Source organism: Thermobia domestica, chromosome 18 (genome assembly GCF_964235325.1).
Source record: "Thermobia domestica chromosome 18, izTheDome1.hap1.1, whole genome shotgun sequence".
NCBI classification, from domain to species: Eukaryota; Metazoa; Arthropoda; class Insecta; order Zygentoma; family Lepismatidae; genus Thermobia; species Thermobia domestica.
In genome coordinates, this window is record NC_137471.1 from 158,517,929 (window position 1) to 158,537,932 (window position 20,004).

Here is a 20,004-nt window from a genome sequence, read left to right on the forward strand (position 1 = left end):
AATTACTACACAGTGCGCTATGACTACTTTTTTCGCTTCCTTTCTTGCATGCACAGAATGGGTACAGCTTACTACTTTCCTTTTTTCAGTAAGCTTGAAGTTGCACAACAAGATAAAACGATTATAATTCATTAGGAAAATATTTCTGTTTGCTTCATCGTAAAAAAAGCACTGATGCTACATGAGACGTAAACCAAAGGTAGAATTCGAACTACCGTAATTCATTCAAATGTCTGGACTCTTACACCACGAATCGAACCAGAGACACCGTACACCAAAGGCATCCTTGTCATTGAACCAGCAAGAAGATCGAAGATTATATTCGTGTTATCAACGAACTTAATGGTGCAATTAAAACGGGAGACTTTACACCGAGAAACCACTTAGGGCAGTCACTAAGAGGAAATAGGCACAGTTGGAAGTACCAGTACTGCGTGTTTTGTTTCTTTAAAGCAAACTCATGGAATGTTGTTCGTGAATGTCTTTCAGTTTCTCTTTAAGAACTAAGATACAGTCTTCAATTTAAGTACAGTGAAGTCCCGGTATTCCGAACAAGTCCGGGAGGAAAATTTTTATTTATTTATTTATTGTGGCAAAAATACGCAATTTTAGGAAGTTAATAACAAAGAGGATGAAAATAGATGCACGTTTTCGTAAAAAAACAAAATAAACTTTCGTTAAACACAGTTTTTTTTTTCATTGATACTTGTATTTTTTAAATATTGTTCAAGCTTTGCACGGTTTTTTCTTCACTCAAATTGTAGCTTTGCCAACATTTAACTCTGTGGCCAATTTAGTCACAATTTAATCATTATCTAAACGCTTTACAGCGTCTAGCTTATCTTGTTTACGTTACTCGCCATAACAATCGACTCTCGCACTGTAATACGCAAATGCTCAAAAAGAGGAAACAATGTTCGCACTGAGACAACAGCTGACAAACTGCCGACTGCTGCAGAGTGAACAACACAAAGATAATACACCCATAATGGAAAGATTTGTAACTACGCTACGTGGGAAAATAAAGGCAACATATTTTCCCAACATTTATAACTTATCCAGTACAGTACATATAGTGTTCTCAGAAAACGTGTTTTGAAATATTATATGCTATATATTGCAACACAATAGATCCGATTACCCGCTTCAAACCACGATTTTATTGTTAATCCGGGTAATCTGAACAGGGTTCGGTCCCAATTAGTTCAGATTAGCAGGACCCCACTGTATCGTTAGAAAGAAGTCCACCTCTAAACGTTTGGTACATCTTTACACCTAGTATGACCATGATAAATAGATGTCTTAGTATTGAAGTATCTTACTCAATAGGGCATGCACTGTATCCAAGAAGTACAAAAAAATATGCTATGGCGTGAAAAACGCCAAAGCATTTGTTGCTTTACTTTTTTAATAATAATAATAATAATAATAATAATAATAATAATAATAATAATAATAATAATGAGAAATTGCCATTATGTGCTTCCGTCTAAAGCAGGCCTAAGTCTTTAATTCTCTGGTGGACAACACAGAAATAAATTTATGATCTTTCAACGTGTTCTCTAGACTATCAAAATTAACATCTTAAGGACGAAGAACCTTTAACGAGGGGAAAAAGTTCTAGTTGTATGTAAAACTTAGTGAAGCTTTTCCGCGTACTTTGAGTGGAGCTAAATATTTGGGTAGCCCAAGTTGTGACACATAAATCTGTCTACCCAAGAAAATACTAACAAATAATTTACTTTGTGTCTGTAAATCCGTTCGAGACACACACTCATTAAAACTACTGGAACTTACACTTGAAAAATACATCGACAGTATTGTTTCTTCATCTCAAGGAGTTCGGTAATTAGATTTATGCAAAATTTGTGTCACTGGAAGCCTAAAAGGAAGACAGTACGTATCTCAGTACTGCTTTTAAATTTTTGTACAAAATAAATTCTGATTGTAAAAATAAATAAATAAAATAGGAGTATATTTATTCACATTTTTTAAAAATTTTATTAACTATATTTTTTACAGTGAGTTCCATTATGACGATTCTTTACTTTCTCTTGTAGTAGCAAGCTTACGGAAAGAATTTACTACACTTACTATACCAAAAATAAACAATAGAAACATCAAATAAACGCCAATTACTTCAATGTGCTACAAACGAATGTGTTACATTAATGAGATTAACACTAAAACATTAAGAAGTTATTTTTAACATTTAAAAATAAGTAACCAATTCAACATAAATAGCTTAGATAAATTCAATACAATACAACATTACCAAACATCTACTCACCTCGTTCGGTGGTCCTCTGGATGATTTAATGCTTGAAGAATCTGATAATTTCCAGTGCATTTTTCTTCTTCATAAATACACTCTTTGGACTTTCTTGTCTACATTTCTAGTCCTTCGAAGAACTGAAAGATCTACATTGCACTTAGACTTATTGTATTTCCTTTGCATTAATATCTGCATTAATTAGTTCGTAGATGAACTGTGAAATAAATTCTACACTGCACTTTGTTAAACTATAGAAGACTAAACACTATCCCTGTGGTTATGTACGTGTGTGTGTGTCATTATCAATGATCAAGGAAAAAGGACTTGTAGCAAAGCTATACAACAAACATATTAATTATTGATAGACTAACATAACCACACGGATAGGGGTGCAGTCCTTGTCTACAGCTTTACAGTGGACAGTGTAGAATTTGTTTTACAGTTCCTCTATCAACTAAGTAACGTAGATAATAGTGCAAAGGAAATACAATATCTTTGACTAAGTACAATGTAGATTTTTCAGTTTATTCAAGGACTAGGAATGTAGACCAGAAAGCGCAAAAATAATATTTAACGGCTCTGACGAAGAAGAAAGAAGCCTTCAAAATTATCAGATTGTTCAAAAATTAAATGAACAAGAGGACCACAGTACAAGGTGACTAGAAGTTTTGTGTATCAATAAACCGAATAGCTTTCATCAGTATTCACAGTATTGCCAAGGTTAAGACCGATGATCGCTTTATTAGATTCAGCATAATTTTCGAAGTAACAAGTACAATCAGATGGTACTGGTAAGAAGACATGAATATCCGAAACTATCGATATATTACTGAAAGAATACGTCACATCTGGAAGCAAATTGAAGTTAGTAAAGTTTATTACGATGATAGCTCGTTTATACACTTGCGAAATACATAAAAAGTGATTAAATTAGGTATATTATACTGAACGTAAATTTCAGACGATTAAGTTTGAACACTTCTTTCGCATCTACCGTATTAAATGTAGTTAGGCACTTTCACTGTGATTAAATATAATAGTTATTTATTATTATTTCTCTCCGATTGTTAGTAACCGAACACTACCTAACAACTGATTCCATTTATCAAAAGGAAAAAGCAGATAAATCGTATAGTTACTATTTAATGTCTGTCAAATATTGAGATAAACTACTAACACAATAAAAAAGATGTAAGGCAAATCATCTTCACATTAGCTACAACCAGCACTAACTAAATCATTTACATTAGCACTAATAAATAGCATGTTATAGGCAGTTATAATTAGCCACAGGAGATAAATTTCAATTATCAAATATTGTTTCACTTTCAACTATTGCAGTGCTAATTTGATATGCCACACTGGTGCAATCATTCCCTCCCCCATTTATGATTTAAGCTTAGTTAGTTTGGCCACCATTAGCACATATAATATGCTTAAATCTAACACAGAAAATTCTATCTTTACATATTCTCGCATTTATTTACAACTATGTTTTCAAACGAAGGTTATGGTGAAATCAAATTTACAAGTATTCGAAGTGAAAATAAAATTGAACCTTGAAATAAATTGACAAACATATTTTCTATCTCTCACATTTACGAATTTGTAATACGTACTCTGATAACTGTTGTATACACTTATTATTTACCTGTTTCCTTTGCTTTAATATCAATACTATATTATACAAGTATATTATAAAACTTGTATATTATATACAAGTACTGGGTGTTCAATATACAATGCAACCCGGAGTTTGGGATAGTAGAACTTTTGAACCGGAAGCGGTACACAAATAATGGTTATACCAAAATGAAGCCTTGTTCATGCATATATTTTTAAACTAGGAAGCAACGGCTGAAGTACACTAGGAACCACACAGTGTTGCCAGATGTAACCGAAGGTGTAAATCATTTTTTTTTTTTACAAGTCACGTAAATTGACTCATAACTCATACGTGTAGATGTTGTGTCGTTAATTTTCAGTTTGTATAGTTGGAGTAGCTTGGAGACTGTGGAATGGAAAAAAGAATTTTTCATTTCCACTGATAACTAATCGGATGAGGCCTCTGTAAGGGGGTTACTAAGGAAACCGTGGTTTTCATAAATTAACGTTCTGAATTGGCAACAGTGCTGATGTTTCAGTGCATCAAAATGTGTGTTAAGGATCTGTCTACATGATGCAATTCCTCAAAACAATTTTCAAAAAAACTTTGTAATTATCGTGATAAAACTTTTACGTACATGCACCCGGCAACACTGCTATTCATCACGAACTGAATTGTCAGTTCCACGGCACATTCTAGAAGTGCCCCCGTTTTGATTCAATGAATAGCAGTGTTGCCGGGTGCATGTAAGAAAGTTTTATCGCGATAATTTCAAAGTTTCTTTTCCATTGATTTTAGAAATAGCATAATGTAAACAGATCGCATTTTCGCCGATCCCAAGAGGTTCAGTCAGAACATGGCTGAAGTAGCATTCTTAATGACCACGTACCGATGACGTCACCTATTATTACTACTACTACTGCTGCTGCTGCTTTTGCTTTGGATCTGTATAGTACAAGGGCAAACTTATTTTAATGATAATTTTAAAAAATAATCGTTAAATCATTTTCTGAGTATTATTTTAACAAAAGAAGTGTTATAAAAAATTTTAAAAAAACTCTCCTTAGGCAGGAGGCAGGGTTTGAACCCACGCCAAAAAACGATTTTCCTTACTAGCATGTTTCGCTAGTCCAATCAGCCCCGACAGCAGCTAGCGTTTACTTTGTGCTATATGTACGGTGTATGTCATGACTCGTGATGTCGTATTTGTATCGGTCAATCAGATCAAAGGATATCGGAAGCTCTTGGGATCCGCGAAAATGCACTGAAACATCAGCACTGTTGCCAATTCAGAATGTTAATTTATGAAAACCACGTTTTCCCTAGTAACCCCTTACAGAGGCCTCATTCGATTAGTTATCGGTGGAAATTAAAAAATTCTTTTTTCCATTCCATAGTTTCCAAGCTACTCCAACTATACAAACTGAAAATTAACGACACAACATCTATATGTATGAGTTATGAGTCAATTTACGTGACTTGTAAAATCCTTCGGTTACATCTGGCAACACTGTGTGGTTCCTAGTGTACTTCAATCGTTGCTTCCTAGTTTATAAATATATGCATGAACAATGTTTTATTTTGGTATAACCAATATTTGTGTACCGCTTCCGGTTCAAAAGTTCTACTATCCCAAACTCCAGGTTGCATTGTATATTGGACACCCTGTATAATACTATATAATACAAGATACTTGTATCTTAACAGTAAGTCTTAGTACAACTTGCGGGGTATGTTTAGTACAAGGGGTCCAGAAGCACGTAAAATACGCAAAATTTACAGGAGAAATGAGTGATGCAAGTACTTAGACGTAACATAATGTAACCAAATCTAACTTAACCTAACATAAACTAACGTAAGCTAACCTCAACTAACCTAAACTAACGTAATATTAGTAGAAATAAGCGAAATTCTATAATTTTCTGGAAAATTATGCGGGACTCCTACACTAATATAACATAAACTAAACTAAGCTAACGTAACCTAAACTAGCCTAACCTAACTTAAACTAACCAACCCTACCCTAAACTAACCGAATGTGAACAGAAATTACCAAAATTGTAACATTTCTTAGAGAAAAGAGCTGGACCCCTTCTGCTAAACATAGGCCCAACTTGCTTTTTTTTTTAGTAACATTTCCCTGCGTGTAAGCCTTTATCAACCTGCACATTAAAACTTACATTTTAAGTGAGTTTTACGACATTTTTTCATTTTTTTGCATGTGATTTCCCTAAGGACGCATTCTGACTTATACATTCTGACAAAGAGTAGGGAGCCGCCGCTTTCTGCCTGTCACATTTTGGATGTATAAACGAGCGTTTACTTCGAGAATATCCGTGCTCGAGAGTGAAACTATACTTAGGAAGACGTCCAGTTTGAAGACATTTTCTTCCTGGAAGCTGAGTTCGCCTTCGTAAGACAGCTGTGGGTTGTACAGGAATGGTGGTTGCTCTGCGTCCTGCCGATACTTTTAACAATCCCAATCCCTTTTTGCCATACGAGTGGAGAGCTGACAAAAGTGAGGATTCAGTTATAAGACGTCTATGAGCCCGATGTAAAGCTTTAATAGCAGAATGAAATTCTCCGGGATTATTATCGTATTTCATCAGTATATCCTCAAAAATTTCCTGAAGTTCTCTTGTGGCTTTCTCTTTCAGTTGCGCTGTGTGTTCAATCATTGGTAATTCACCAGAGATTGAGGCACGTTCTGAAACGTGTTCTTCACCATTCTTCTCTGAACTGGCTATATTGCCACTTGCCGCAGATGATGCTAGAATGGCTTGTCCTTTACGTGGGCTATTATACGTAAGAGACCCAAACCAATCAGGAGGCAAATCCATTTTTCCGGTTGCTACCCAATATAATTCCTCCTTGGTCTTCGAATCCTGGGGAAGTATATTAATTGAGGTTACGTTAGCTTTTATGGAAACTGCATGTTGGTGTTTGCATGGTGCACCAGATCTTCCCATCATGCAATCACACCTTCCCAAGTCCATATCAACTAGGTACGTTGTCGCCTCATCGGAAGCAGATGCTACACTATATAATGATCCACTTACGTAATGCACTGCTAGCTTCTCGATCTTCTCTGGATTTGGTTTGTAGCGTGACTGCAGCACCTCATCCCATCTACCATTAGCAACATTAATGATTTTTCGTTCATAATACGATGGCATATCTCTACCAAGAAATCTAGTAATTGAGGGATGCTAAAAGCTCTGTGCCTCATTAAAATTCTGTCCTTCGAAACTCTAAATGCTGCTTCAGTAATGTTATTTGTATTGTTTCCATGAGTTATCATACTTTTGCGGCTATACAAGCTCCAAGCATCACGTCTTTCACTAAGGGTTTTGATGTACGAGGCGTATTGTGGATATTTTAATGAATTATCGCTACAGAGCTTCTCCAAACCATCCTCAAATTCTTTTTTGCTTGAAGCGTATACCAATTTAGAAAAGCTCCTGTAAAGGTTTTGTCTGTCTCTTTTGTCAATAGAGTTCGTGGCTTAATATAACCAACGCCACACAGCTTGAAGGACATGAAAAATGCAAAGCATTAACAATGTTTCCGGAAAGCACACAGATAAACTATTCCGCAGTGCAATGCAGTCATCAGTGATAAATATTTTTGGCCCGGGAAGAGCACGACCACCAAAAGAATACTGTGTAAGTAGCTTTTGATATTCACTCAAAGCCTTAGTCAAAATATCCTCTTTCTCAGAACTTGTAACAACTACTCCTATCGGTAATCCCCCAACAATGGTGTCAACCATTAAAAGAAAAATCCTACAGTTGAACCTATCAGCATTACCTGAACTATCAACAAATGCTATGTCCGCACTACTTTTCAGACGGTGCACACGCTCCATTAATGGTGTACACAGAACAACGATAAAATTATTGTCTACTTCGCAGAAACTTATCCTAGGATTTTCACATCTTAGATCTGCCACTTTTTTTTAATACTTTCCATTATTTTGTTCGGCGTGTACTCCCCATATTCATTTTTAAACACCTTATAATATAATCTATAGACCCATTGTAAGTCTGGACAAATGGAACGATCCGCAGAGACATCAGCATAGTCTTCGTGTTCCTCCATTAGTGTTCTCTTGTGGATTTCCATTGCTTGAGATGGGCTGTTACCTGCCTTGAAAAGCTCCAAAAAAAGTTCTTCTTGTTTCTGTAGACGGGTCCCGAAATTTCAAAGCTTCAGATCCCGTGGTACGATGGTTGTGGTCACCAATTATTCTAACGATTGTTGGATACTTGGGCATGTATATGTTCTTAGACCTGAAATAATCATAACAAAAACAATTAAATAACTCATTGTATTAAAAAGAAAAGCGAGAAAAGCTATCAAATTTAGCGAGAAACACGACTAATTCTCTTACAATTATCTGACAGAAAGTATCTAACTGTTTCATTTATATCAGCGTCTCCAAAACTTTTTAATGTCGTTGACACCCTGAAACAACTAATAATTAACTGCAGCCCCCAAGAAATAAAAGATTATTTAAGAAATTACATATAATGAAAATCAAGTAAAATAACGATTTTATAACACTAATGTCCAATTGCACCAATCGAGGATTAAAACCACATAAGGCACTCCGTTATTTTCATCTTTGCATAAGAGTTGAGCTGAGTTGATTTTGAGCAGCGAATCTATAGGAGACGGAACTTACTGATTAACGTAGAATCCGAACCACATGAGCTCTCGCCGGGAATCGAACCTGGGTGTCTCACGCCAAAGGCGCGCGCGCTAACAGTAGCCACGAAGGAGCTTTCATCTTTGGATAAGAATCTTACATCGTTGCACCAAGAGTTTGTGAAAAAGGATTAACTTCTCCATGCTGGTGGACAAACTTTTTCTTTTTTTTTTTAAAGCCATATCAACTACTGAAAATGAAATTGCATTTCTGCTTTTTCAGAATATTAAGGGTGCTCAGTGCACTATAACGGGATTCAGATATTGAAGGAAATATCTGCAGGAAATCTGTGAATGTACCATTTGGGGTTATTATTTGTCGTTTTATATGCACCGTGAATAGCATGCACGAAGCACTACCAAAGTCCAACAGCTTCGGAACTGAAAGTGAATCATCTAAGTACTTCTTTAGATCGTTCAAAAACTTCAGGTTTACATTCACCTTCAGTTCCATTGATACTTGCAGCATCTTTTTCGTATTTAAACCAATGTCTTTCAAGTTTCCAAAAATGCCATCAGATGATCCTCAGCAGTAGCATGACCTAAAAATGCGGACATAAGATATCTTGTTTCTCCCAAACTCTAGAACTATATCCATTTGACCCTTCTGAGCGACAGGACTGAAACTTTTATCAAAAGAAACACAGATGATAGGACACTCTTTAACCACGTTTGTCAATTCTTTTTGAAAGTGTGGGCACAGTCAATGTGCATCTTGAACTGCTTCGCAATTTCGCCGAGAAACATCACTTTAAAAAGATCACTACAAATGCCAAACTTCTAGCAAAAGAAGGGTTATAACTTGATTAATAGCCCACAATATTTCTGCAGTAATAACTTCATGTTTGATGATAAAATTGTTGAGTATCTCTAGGCATAACACAAATACTGAATGTTGTGATTCTGTTATCAATAACACAAGTATATTCGTTATTAACAACTCAAGTTCGCACTTCACGAAGTGCAGTTTTCACCGAAACAGAGTTGTAGTTGATGGAGCAGCATTCACAGGAACAGGGTCTGTAGTTGCTGCCTTAGCAGGTACCATGTGAAACAGTTTTTTGCTCAAACTTGAAGAATTTACTCTTTTAATATGCATTTTGCTTTCGGCATGAGATCGAACTGAAAAAATCCCATATTGCTAATATAAAAATTTGTCATCCACAAAGAGCAATACCCATACTTATTTTCTAACCTCTGAAGGAAATTCCAATTTGAATTTATTGTTCTGTCCAACCACTCATCTCTGAAAGAAGTCTTTCCTCTTATTTCACTCATTGTCTCTGAACAGATAAGTGCAACACTAATGTAAGTAAGTAAATGCATAACAATGGATGCAGTATATTGTATACCGTACATAATATATTCAGGTCTGCAAACTAGCTGTAGGGTAAAATTTACTGACTAAAAATCAGGAAATGCTGACTAAATACATGACAGTACTGACATCAATCCTCATTTATCCCTTTGGGGATCTTATGGTACAGTTTGTACCATACGCGTTTTTCATTGTACATTGCGTTATTTGAGCTTTTTCGTCTGGTTTTTCTTTCTTTCTTTTTCTTTTTTTTTGTTTTTCAAGTCCAAAGGCATTGTAGAAGACATTACGTATGGTTTCAGACCTTCCTGCGTCCAGACATAGGATGTGATGACGTCATAAATCAAATTTATTTTCTCATTTACTAAGCCTATGTTCAATATTTTTTGGCGGGCTTATTTTTCCACGTAGAAGATTGAAATTTTGCACAAACATTCAGTCCACCGAGTAGTATTTACCAGACTTTTTTTTCAGATTTGAGAGTTGAAACAGGGGGGGGGACCAAAGGGGCAAAGGGGTGAAAAAGGGATATTTTTACCCCCAAAATCCCGTTTTTCAGGATTTTCCCGCCTCACGTACATGATGGGGACACGTGAGTCATACCGTCTGAAAGGCAGTTCCATTCTGAAGAGAATGACGGTCGAATCATTATCCTAAAGTAATTAGGGACGTCTCAGGGATTTTTTAAAAAATATACTTCTGTATAGGGTAACATGGGGTATTTTCTGAATTTTTTTTCTGGTGGGCTTATTTTTGCACCTAGAGGATTGAAATTGTGCACAAACATTCAGTCCACCGAGTAGTATTTAACACATTTTTTTCAGATTTCTGCGCAGGAGGGGGGGTCCAGAAAGGCTAAAAGTTGAAAAAGGGAAATTTAGACCCAAAAAATCCCTTTTTTTTGGAATTTCCCGCCTTAGATACATGATGGAGACACGTGAGTTATACCGCCTTAAAAGCAGTTCTATTCAGAAGAGAATATGGGCGACACATGACCCTAGGGTAATTAGGGATGTCTCAGGAATATTTTTCAATGAGATCAAAGTGTTTTGTGGAATTTGGGGCATTGTGGGAATTCTTGATAAAATTTCTCCCGCCCTTACTATTCAAGATAGAAACTTGAAATTTGGCACACACATTCAGTATACCAAGTACTATTTATCAGTATTTTTTAGATGGCTACGTTCACAGAGGGGGGTCCAGGAAGGGAGGAAAGTTCGAGAAAAAAAATTTTCCCTCCGAAATTTTCACTTTGACATTTTCTTTCCCGCTTCTGGTATATGGTATGAGCATGCAAGTGGTACCATTTGAAAGTCGGCTCTATTCTGAAGAGAATGAGATATGAACCATGATCCTAGGATAAATAGCGACGATGCAGTAGCTGCTTGACAAAGTCTAAAAAATAGCCCAAAAAGCCGGGTTCCGGAAAAGATCCGCAAAGGGTTAAAATATGAAGCAGGCTAGGCTACAATAACAAATCAAATAATTAACTGTTTTTAAAATTGGCCGCCACCTTCTCCTCACTAAGCAGCTGTGAAAATTGAAATTCGATCTTGAAACGACAAAGAAACGCGATAAATAGGTAATGTTGTGCAATCATCTGGGGGGGGAGGGGCAGAGAAAATCACAGCTGCTTAGGCCAATCCCCTTGCCTCCTTCTTAATATACAATATAAAAACAAAGAAGTACGTACACAAAAATTTGTGCTGCATTGTGTACGACAAAAAAAAAAAAAGTCAACAAACACTTCGTAGACTTCACAAAATATTTCTTCAAAAATCAATACGTAATGCGCCTTGCAACAAGAGACACTTGACCTGAAACTCAATATCACTACTCTCATGATCTCTTGACCGACAACCCCACCTCATAACTTTCATGTCCAGTAGACAACCTGATCGGAGGTCTGATACAGTAAGCCTAGAGCATTATTTGTATTATATAAATGTATTATTAATTTATATTACAACTTGCATAAATAATTGTATATTATTCTATTCTAGTTATGATACAAGACTGTTATTACCCTGAACTTTTGGAATTCAAAAATCCAGGGTAGATTAAAAAGAAGGATAATATTTGTATATTTCATAATTTTTCCAGTATGTGGATCAAAATTCCAGTATCAAAATTAAATTCCAGTATAGTTAAAATATTTCCACTATCAGTATACACCATGAAATTAGCAAATGAAAGTGAATCACTGCGGTCGCACGAGAAATTTCTTAGTTTCATTTGTACAATAGAATATGAATGTTCATATTGTATTCTAAGTAGGATTATAGGAATATGGCTTTAAATATATATGCAAATTTAATAAAACCCAATATTGCCAAATAAAACACAATTTTGCCCAATAAAACCCAATTTTACCCAATAAAACCCACTGGGCTGGGCTTTAAAAAAATGGGTTTTTCACAACCCTTCTTTTACCAAATGTGAGAAGAGAGCAGTCACCAAATACCTCTTCTCAAAGAATATGGGAACGAAGAAAATTTGTGATGAATTGATATAAACAATGGCCAATGATTGTCTTTCATATAGCACAATGAAATCTTGATAGCAGGGTTTGGAGGAGCACTGAAGATAAGGAGAGATGTGGAAGACCAAAAAATAGTGGTCACCGTGGAAACTGTGGATCGTGTGCACGACACGAATCTTGCAGACAGGCGACCTAGTCTTTCACATATTGCAGAGACCCTTGGTATCAGTGTGGAACATGTGAATTACATCGTGCATGAAAAACTTTGTTTAAAAAAGTGTCGCAAAGTGGGTACCCAAACTCTTCACAGATCAGAAGCGGACTGACGGGACTGTGCAGAGTGTTTTGCGCCTTCTTTTAGTGAGTGCTTCCAGCTTTATTAAACAAATTATTACTGCTGATGCAACGCAAATATATGTGTCTGAATGCGAGATCGAAACTCAGTCTATGCAGTGGTGCCATAGTGGGTCTCCCAGGCCGAAAAAATGCCGTAGAGAAAGCGAAGGATGTCGATTTTGGGAATTGTTAGGGGGTAATATTGAGCGAATAGCTGGAAAATTACACACCGCATTGAAGGAAAACTGTCCAAATGCACAGTCTTCTTGCCAGACAATGCTCCTTGCCACAAAGCAAGCCATCGCAATGCACAATCTGTGTAAAATGAAGTTCGATATCATTGACCATCCCCTATTCTCCAGATATGGCCCCTCAGACTATTATATTTTCCGAAAACTTAACATGGACCTAAAAGAAACTGAATTTAGACAATGACGTCATAGCAGCTGCAGAGTTGTGGTTTGTACCGCACGACAAAATGTTTTATCATCATGGGATAGAATTGCTGCAGGATCGTTCTATTAAGAGTGTCAACTTACAATTCAACTATGTTGGATAAAATGCTATCACTGTGCACCTAGCGTCATGTTTTCACTCTGAGGCCAGAAACTCAAGTAACCCGCTTCGTAAATGGATATTCAATAAACTACGATCATACCAGGTAGGTCAATAAGTATAAATTCAACGATCACCTAATGTGACAGCTGGTGCTGTTTTTGAGATGTCAATTTCCGCATGTCTGGAGTAAACTGGATAATTTCAGACTCAGATCTGGCTGCATGTTAAGTGTTCCTGTATTTGTTCTGCTTAAGAACGAGGTGAGAAAACATTCTATCAAACAGATATGTAGTGGCAAATGGAAACAGAAATCGTACAGCCCTTTTGGAAACTTTAGGATAAACAGCCTTAGTTTGGAACCAAACTCCAGCAACGATAATAAAGTAAACAGCATTTTGAACGTCGAATTACAAGGTAGCTCGAAAAATCGGAAAATACAGGTGTAGGTGAGACGCCAATCATCTCATTAAGATATCATAAATTAAATATCACATAATCTATAAAAATATAAGTTATTGACATACCAACATCTCTTGCCAACTTTCTTTATCGTTACTCTGATGTGGGATGGGCATCCTGTGTGCTTCGCTGAAGCTTTACTTTTATCTCTGGGATGCGTGTTGTGATGACAGCGATAATCTGCCTATAATGAAAAAAAAAATTGAAATCGATGTGATAAATCCATTCTGAAGTTGTTATTAATTACTATAACAATAAATAAAATCTACTAAAACTACTTGAAGTTCAGAGATTGTAGTGCATAATTTAGTTACTGCAGTAGGAAACCATATGTATGTCACACAATGTATACTACAATAAATTAAGTTAAGCTTCTGCTTCGCTCCCAGACCCTTCGACCTATTATTACAATTTCAATTAGGGCCTACCGAAACCATGAGATATGTATTTAAAAAATCCTATTTAAATAGCATGAAGATCAGGATGGATTGACTTAAATCAGTCTGATTTAAATCACTTGATTTTTAAAATAAAAATCGTTGATTTAAATCAAATTCCGAAATAATTTAAAGTGAAAATAAGTAAAGTCCCGTTTCTGTTCTGTTATTTCGATTATGGAAGATGACAATCATAATACAATGAGACTCAAATGTACAGTATGTACAGCATTGTATGAAAACAAGTGTCATGCAGAGGATGATTAGGGAAAATCCCGTTTTGAACGGGTAACAGGGCAAACCTGTTTTCTTCTCTTCGTAACATATAGTTTATATTGTAAATCGTTAACTATTCCAACGGGGAAATCACTATCGACATTTAAGACGAAGATTCTTTTTGTGTGCGCGTCTATATATTTGTTCCCAGATAATAGGGCGTATTTAGAAGTGTCCTATCCCCACTCGATTTTTTTTATTTTATAACTTTGGGCAAAATTTATGTATTTCGTTAAAAATACCGCAAGCTAGTTACAAATTCCTTAAAAATATGCCCCTGCCAAATATCAGTAACTTTTGTTAAAAAAAAATGTGTCACTTTGATAAGCGTTGCTGTACTTTTCCCTTAACGCTTAACCTTTTAAATTACATCACCTATTTTTAAGTGATAGGCTAAAATCTCCATTATTCGATTAAAAAAGTACCAATAAAGCTTTTTACTTTGTTTTCTCGAAGACATTGTAGAGCATGTTACATATGCTTTCACGCCTCTCTGCGTCAAGACATAGGATGTGATGACATGATACATTTAAAAAAGATATTTTCTGTTGTGCCTATATTTATTATTTTTTGGCAGGCCTACATTTTGCATTCAGAAGACAAATTCTCAATACTCGTTCAGTTCACCCTTAGCATTTTTAGATGATTTCAGATCTCTGCGTGAAAACAGGGTGGTCTAGAGGGGAAAAAATGTAAAAAAAAATGGATTTTTTAAAATAAAAAATAGCTTTTTTCGCGATTTTCCCGCCTAAGATGGAGACATATGAATGGTACCATCTGAAAGGCTGTTCTATTCTGAAAAGAATGATGTACAAACCTTGATCTTAGGATAAATAGGGATGTCTCAGGAAACTGTTACCTGAGATCCTGTTTTATACGCGAATCTGGGGATATTAATTTTCGCGGGCTTACTTTTGCGTCTAGAAGTTTGAAATTTTGGACACTTATTCACTTCACCCCTTAGTATTTTTCAATTTGTTTCAATTTTTACCTTTAAATAGAGGCGGTACAGAGGGATAAAAAGTAAAAATGGGATATTTCTTAACTGAAAATCCTTTTTCTCGTGATTTTCCAGCCCCAGATAGCCTACACAATGGAGACATTTGAATGGTACCGTTTGAAACTTTGTTTTATTCCGAAGAGAATAATGTACAAATCATGATTCTAGGATAAATAAGAATGAGTAAATTTTTATATTACATCCGGGTCATTTGGGGTATTGTGGGGATGTTCTTAGCTCATTGTTAAATATTTTTCCCGCCCTTACTATTCAAGATAGAAGCTCGAAATTTAGTACACTCTTAGTATTTCCCAGTTGATTTTGAGATCTGTGCGTTAACATAGGGGAGTCCAGAGGAGATCAAAATAAAAAAAAATCAGAAAAAATCTCGACCTCTCAAAATTTTCCGCTTCAGGGACATGATAGGGAAAATGTGAATGTTATCGTTTTAAAGGCTGTTCTATTCTGAAGAGAAGGTGGTATGAACCATGATCCTAGGATAAATAGGAATGATGCTTGACGGAAAATCTATAATTTACACCCCCCCCAAAAAAAAAAGGCCATAATTTAAAATTGTTAAAAAACATTGTTTGGGATTGATATAGGTTAACGATTGGGGATTAATTCAAAATTCAATCCCAATACTTTCACTTAAATGGCATAATTAACATTTAATACTAATTCCTAATGCTTTTGCTTCAGTTCGCGACTTATATTATACGAGGAGAAAGATTTGATTTAAATTTTAAAAAAATCATCAAAAATGTTTTTAAAAAAATCATGATTTTTTTCCCACCTTGATGAAGATTAAACTTCCTTTAGGCACCTACAGAACTAAAAATATTCGCTTTTAGCAATTTTTCTATGGATTAGTTCCAGGAAACTACAAAATTGCCAAATAGGGTCAACATTTCTAATAAACTGACGTATTACGGTTTGATAAAGTACAACTTTGTTGAAATAGCAACACTGTTAGTCTAGTAGTATTGAATAGCATGTCAAAAATAGGTTCCTCCTGCCGATATTTTAATGACGCAAAATTTCAACGTTTTATATTTATTAGTTAGAAGTTACAAAGGCGTATCAAGATAAATGGTCCACCTGTATACCGCCCAACTCAATGCTGAAAGGGAACGTTCCCGATTCCTGAGTATTTACATAGGAGTGCCGAATCAAATTGGTAAAGCTTACATCCAGTTGTTTCATACTAGGAAATCAGATTATGATTATTGTAATTTAGTAGGCACACCAACCGAAATAAGAACTTTCCATGGATACTGTGCTGTAAGTGCGTTACTTTTTGAAGGACACCCCCTCCCGGTGAAACTGGAAGTGGGGGATAATCTTTTTTGCCTTTTTTCGTCATAAGGTAGTAATATGAGCTAAAATAAAAAAGATTAAATAATTAATATTAGAATTTTTATCAGGCATAACTGGGTTAATACAGTTTCCATACATTTTGCTAAACTTTTCCGACGGTGGAAATTAATATCTAATAGAGTGCTCTTTTGTATGCAATCACTCAAATTAACAATAAATTTACTGTTTTTGGCCTACCTATGCTGCGTCTTTACCATTTCAGGATTGTAAGCATGCAACCATACAAGGTGCATAATTTACTTCATGAATGTAGTGTGCATCCGTAAAATGGGATAGAGAATTTTTAACCGTTCAGAAACACTTGCTAATGTTGAAAGACTATTTTGTGAAAAAAAAAAAGATAAACGTAAGTATGCAGTCATAGAATAAGACAGTAGGGAACATGCCGTGAATACTTGTTTGCAGGGTTTAACCACAAACCAAAAAACGAAACATGTTTGTAAAATCTTGATGAATACACACTTGTGGGTTATCACGATTCACTCCCGTATATTATTAGTATTATATTCAGATCTAAATTCCCCATTCATTACTCAGAGATTATATTACAAAAGCATCTTTTTCTTTATAAGTTTATGAATGTTTCTTTTGTGATTTTTTAAGTTGTATATTGCATTATTGTTATGCAAGTGCAAAGAAAAACTAATTAGTTCGGTACTCGGGGACCCTGGTTCGATCCCAGCTCACGCCGTGTGGACTTTGCGGTGGACAAACACCATGCTCGTGGGTTTTCTCGGGGTTCTCCCATCTCATCCCACTTTCTTCATTTTACTCATCACCATCTCCTTTAGCCTAACCGGCATAAACGTGGGACGTAAAACTTGAAGATTTCATTTCATTTCAAAATACATCGAAATGCCGTACTTTTTTGGGAGGAGGGGGTCATACAAACCCCACAAGAGGCATTTATTAAAATCAGAAGTATCTTTGGTATAAATGGGTCAGAGCCAAAGTGGACTCAAAAAATTCTTATCTTTATTCATTTTTCTTACTTATATGTAAATTAAGTCGTCGTATTTCTTTAACTTGTATTAATAAAAGTCGTAGCGAACTAACTTGCACTGAAATAGTTCTGTATTCTGCACTATTTTGAAATTGTACATATAATTCTGTATAATGGTTTCACTTGTGTAACTGTTTATCTTTAATCCTTCTGAAATTACTCTTGATAGTTATATCAACAAGCAGAGTTGGCAAAAACCATGGTTTTTATTGAAAAAACAAAAAAAGTTTTTTTGTTTAAATCTGTTCTTTTTCGTTTAAACCTGGTTTTTTTGGTCGGCAGACGTATCGCATTTGTGGCCAATTAGTCCCGGTTTCGAGTTAAAATGGAAGACAATTTCTCTCGGATGTAAGCCGAGAAGCAGTTTGGATTCCGCTCTTACCTTATGTGACCGCTTCCTGCATAACCTGATTGTTGCATAATAACACCAAGTTGAAATAAACTTATTTCTGTTCATAAGTGATACAAATACATAAAGCAAAATATTTAAACAAACAAAAAAGTTTAAACCCCCAAAAAAACGGGTTTTAAGTGCATTGCACGTATAGGCCTAGTCGTTTTTCAGTCAATCAAAATTTACTATATTAATGTCTTTAGTAACGCACAAATGCGTAATTCAATACGTTTAAAGCATTACTCGAGCAGACGGCTCTACCAAATTTTCACACATGTATCGCATTTTCCGACTTCTTCTAGCAGAGCATGCACTGAATGAAGAGCTAATGCTTAACCACGAACCAACTTGTGCTAGGTGGCCACTAAAAGCACGTACGCCATAAACCGAGTCAGACCCCGAGCGGAGCGAGGGGGTGCGTCCATAGGCAGCAGGCGCGTCAGCGACGGGGACATACACATAAAAAAAGATAGTGGAGAAATACATAAAATATCCGCAATATTTTTAAATTTTAAAAACACTTAAATAATTGTAATAACTCTTACTTTCAAAATGGCTTCACTAGTTTTCCGGGTACAAATGGTCCGCTGCGAGGAGAAATTCGTTTGGGAGTATGTTTAGTACAAGGGATCCAGAAGCACGTAAAAAACTCAAAATTTACAGAAGAAATGAATGATGCAAGTACTTAGACGTAACATAACTTAACCAAATCTAAGCTAACCTGAACTAACATAAACTTCCCTAATATTATATAAATAAGCGAAATTCTATCATTTTTTTGGAAAATTATGCGAGACACCTACACTAATTTAACATACACTAACATAATCTACTTTAAACTAACCGAATGTGAACAGAAATTACCAAAATTGTAACATTTTTTAGAGAAAAGAGGCCCCTTTTGCTAAACATAGGACTTCGTTTGTTTTGAATTTTTACTTACTTTTCGACACTTCGCGTAGTACATTTTACGTTTCAACATACCATGACGCTGCCAAAACTTCATGATATGACGCTCTTTATGACATAGTCCTTTGTAATAAAATCGTATGTTTGCATTATATCCATCACAAATGTCCATTGCTAACATGAACACAACATTTCCGCTATTTATTTCCACCTTCTTCGCATTCTTGTATTCTTCCGCCTTCCGGTTCAGTAAATACCGGCAGTTACACTTACAATACGTTCACTCCCACTCAAAACGTATTTCAATATGATATCTAATGATAGAAATTGCTTATGTTCACACTCTACTTCTTTCACGAAAAGTGTTTGACATCGTATTTAACTTATAAATCTTATTTTTGGTAGAGTCTGCTCGAGTGAACCCCGTTTAAAATACAAATTTTCATTTTTTGTGGGGGGGGGTGTATTCCTTTTTACAGATTTACTTTAAGAGGCTTCGGTGTACGTACATAATAAGAACATGGAGCAGGCGCGTCAGAGAAGATCGGTGAACACATAGAGGTTGGCGCAAGACATTGTATATGGCTTAAAAGCTCTTACTTTAAGTATTGAATTATGCATTTGTGCGTTACTAAAGACATTACAGATTGGTGTTGCAAAGTAACATAACACATTACCAGCGTAAATTTCTTAATTTCATGAATCGCTCAACTCTCGGACATTTCTATAGCAGCGCGTGATGAGTTAGTACATTGACTTCGGATACATCACTTCGTATCCTGTGCTTACTAGCTACCTTATGGGTGAATCCGTGCTTAAGATCGACTTTAATGTTTTTTACGTAGACACGTGTCTCATATG

The 20,004-nt window shown here is 35.6% G+C and overlaps 1 protein-coding gene across 5 annotated transcripts in view; it reads right to left on the bottom strand.

The window, feature by feature from the left end:
* Positions 1 to 1,975: 1,975 nt before the first annotated feature.
* The window catches only part of LOC145675788 (uncharacterized), a 40,059-nt gene continuing 22,030 nt past the window's right edge, over positions 1,976 to 20,004 (bottom strand). For all 5 annotated transcript variants that reach the window (XM_081746489.1, XM_081746488.1, XM_081746487.1 and 2 more), the window contains 2 exons: positions 13,810 to 13,928; positions 1,976 to 8,173 (listed from right to left, as the gene is read on the bottom strand). In XM_081746489.1, the coding sequence (XP_081602615.1) occupies positions 6,089 to 7,057 (969 nt within the window). In that variant the 5' untranslated portion in view covers positions 7,058 to 8,173; positions 13,810 to 13,928 and the 3' untranslated portion in view covers positions 1,976 to 6,088. The remainder of the gene's footprint in view (positions 8,174 to 13,809; positions 13,929 to 20,004) is intronic.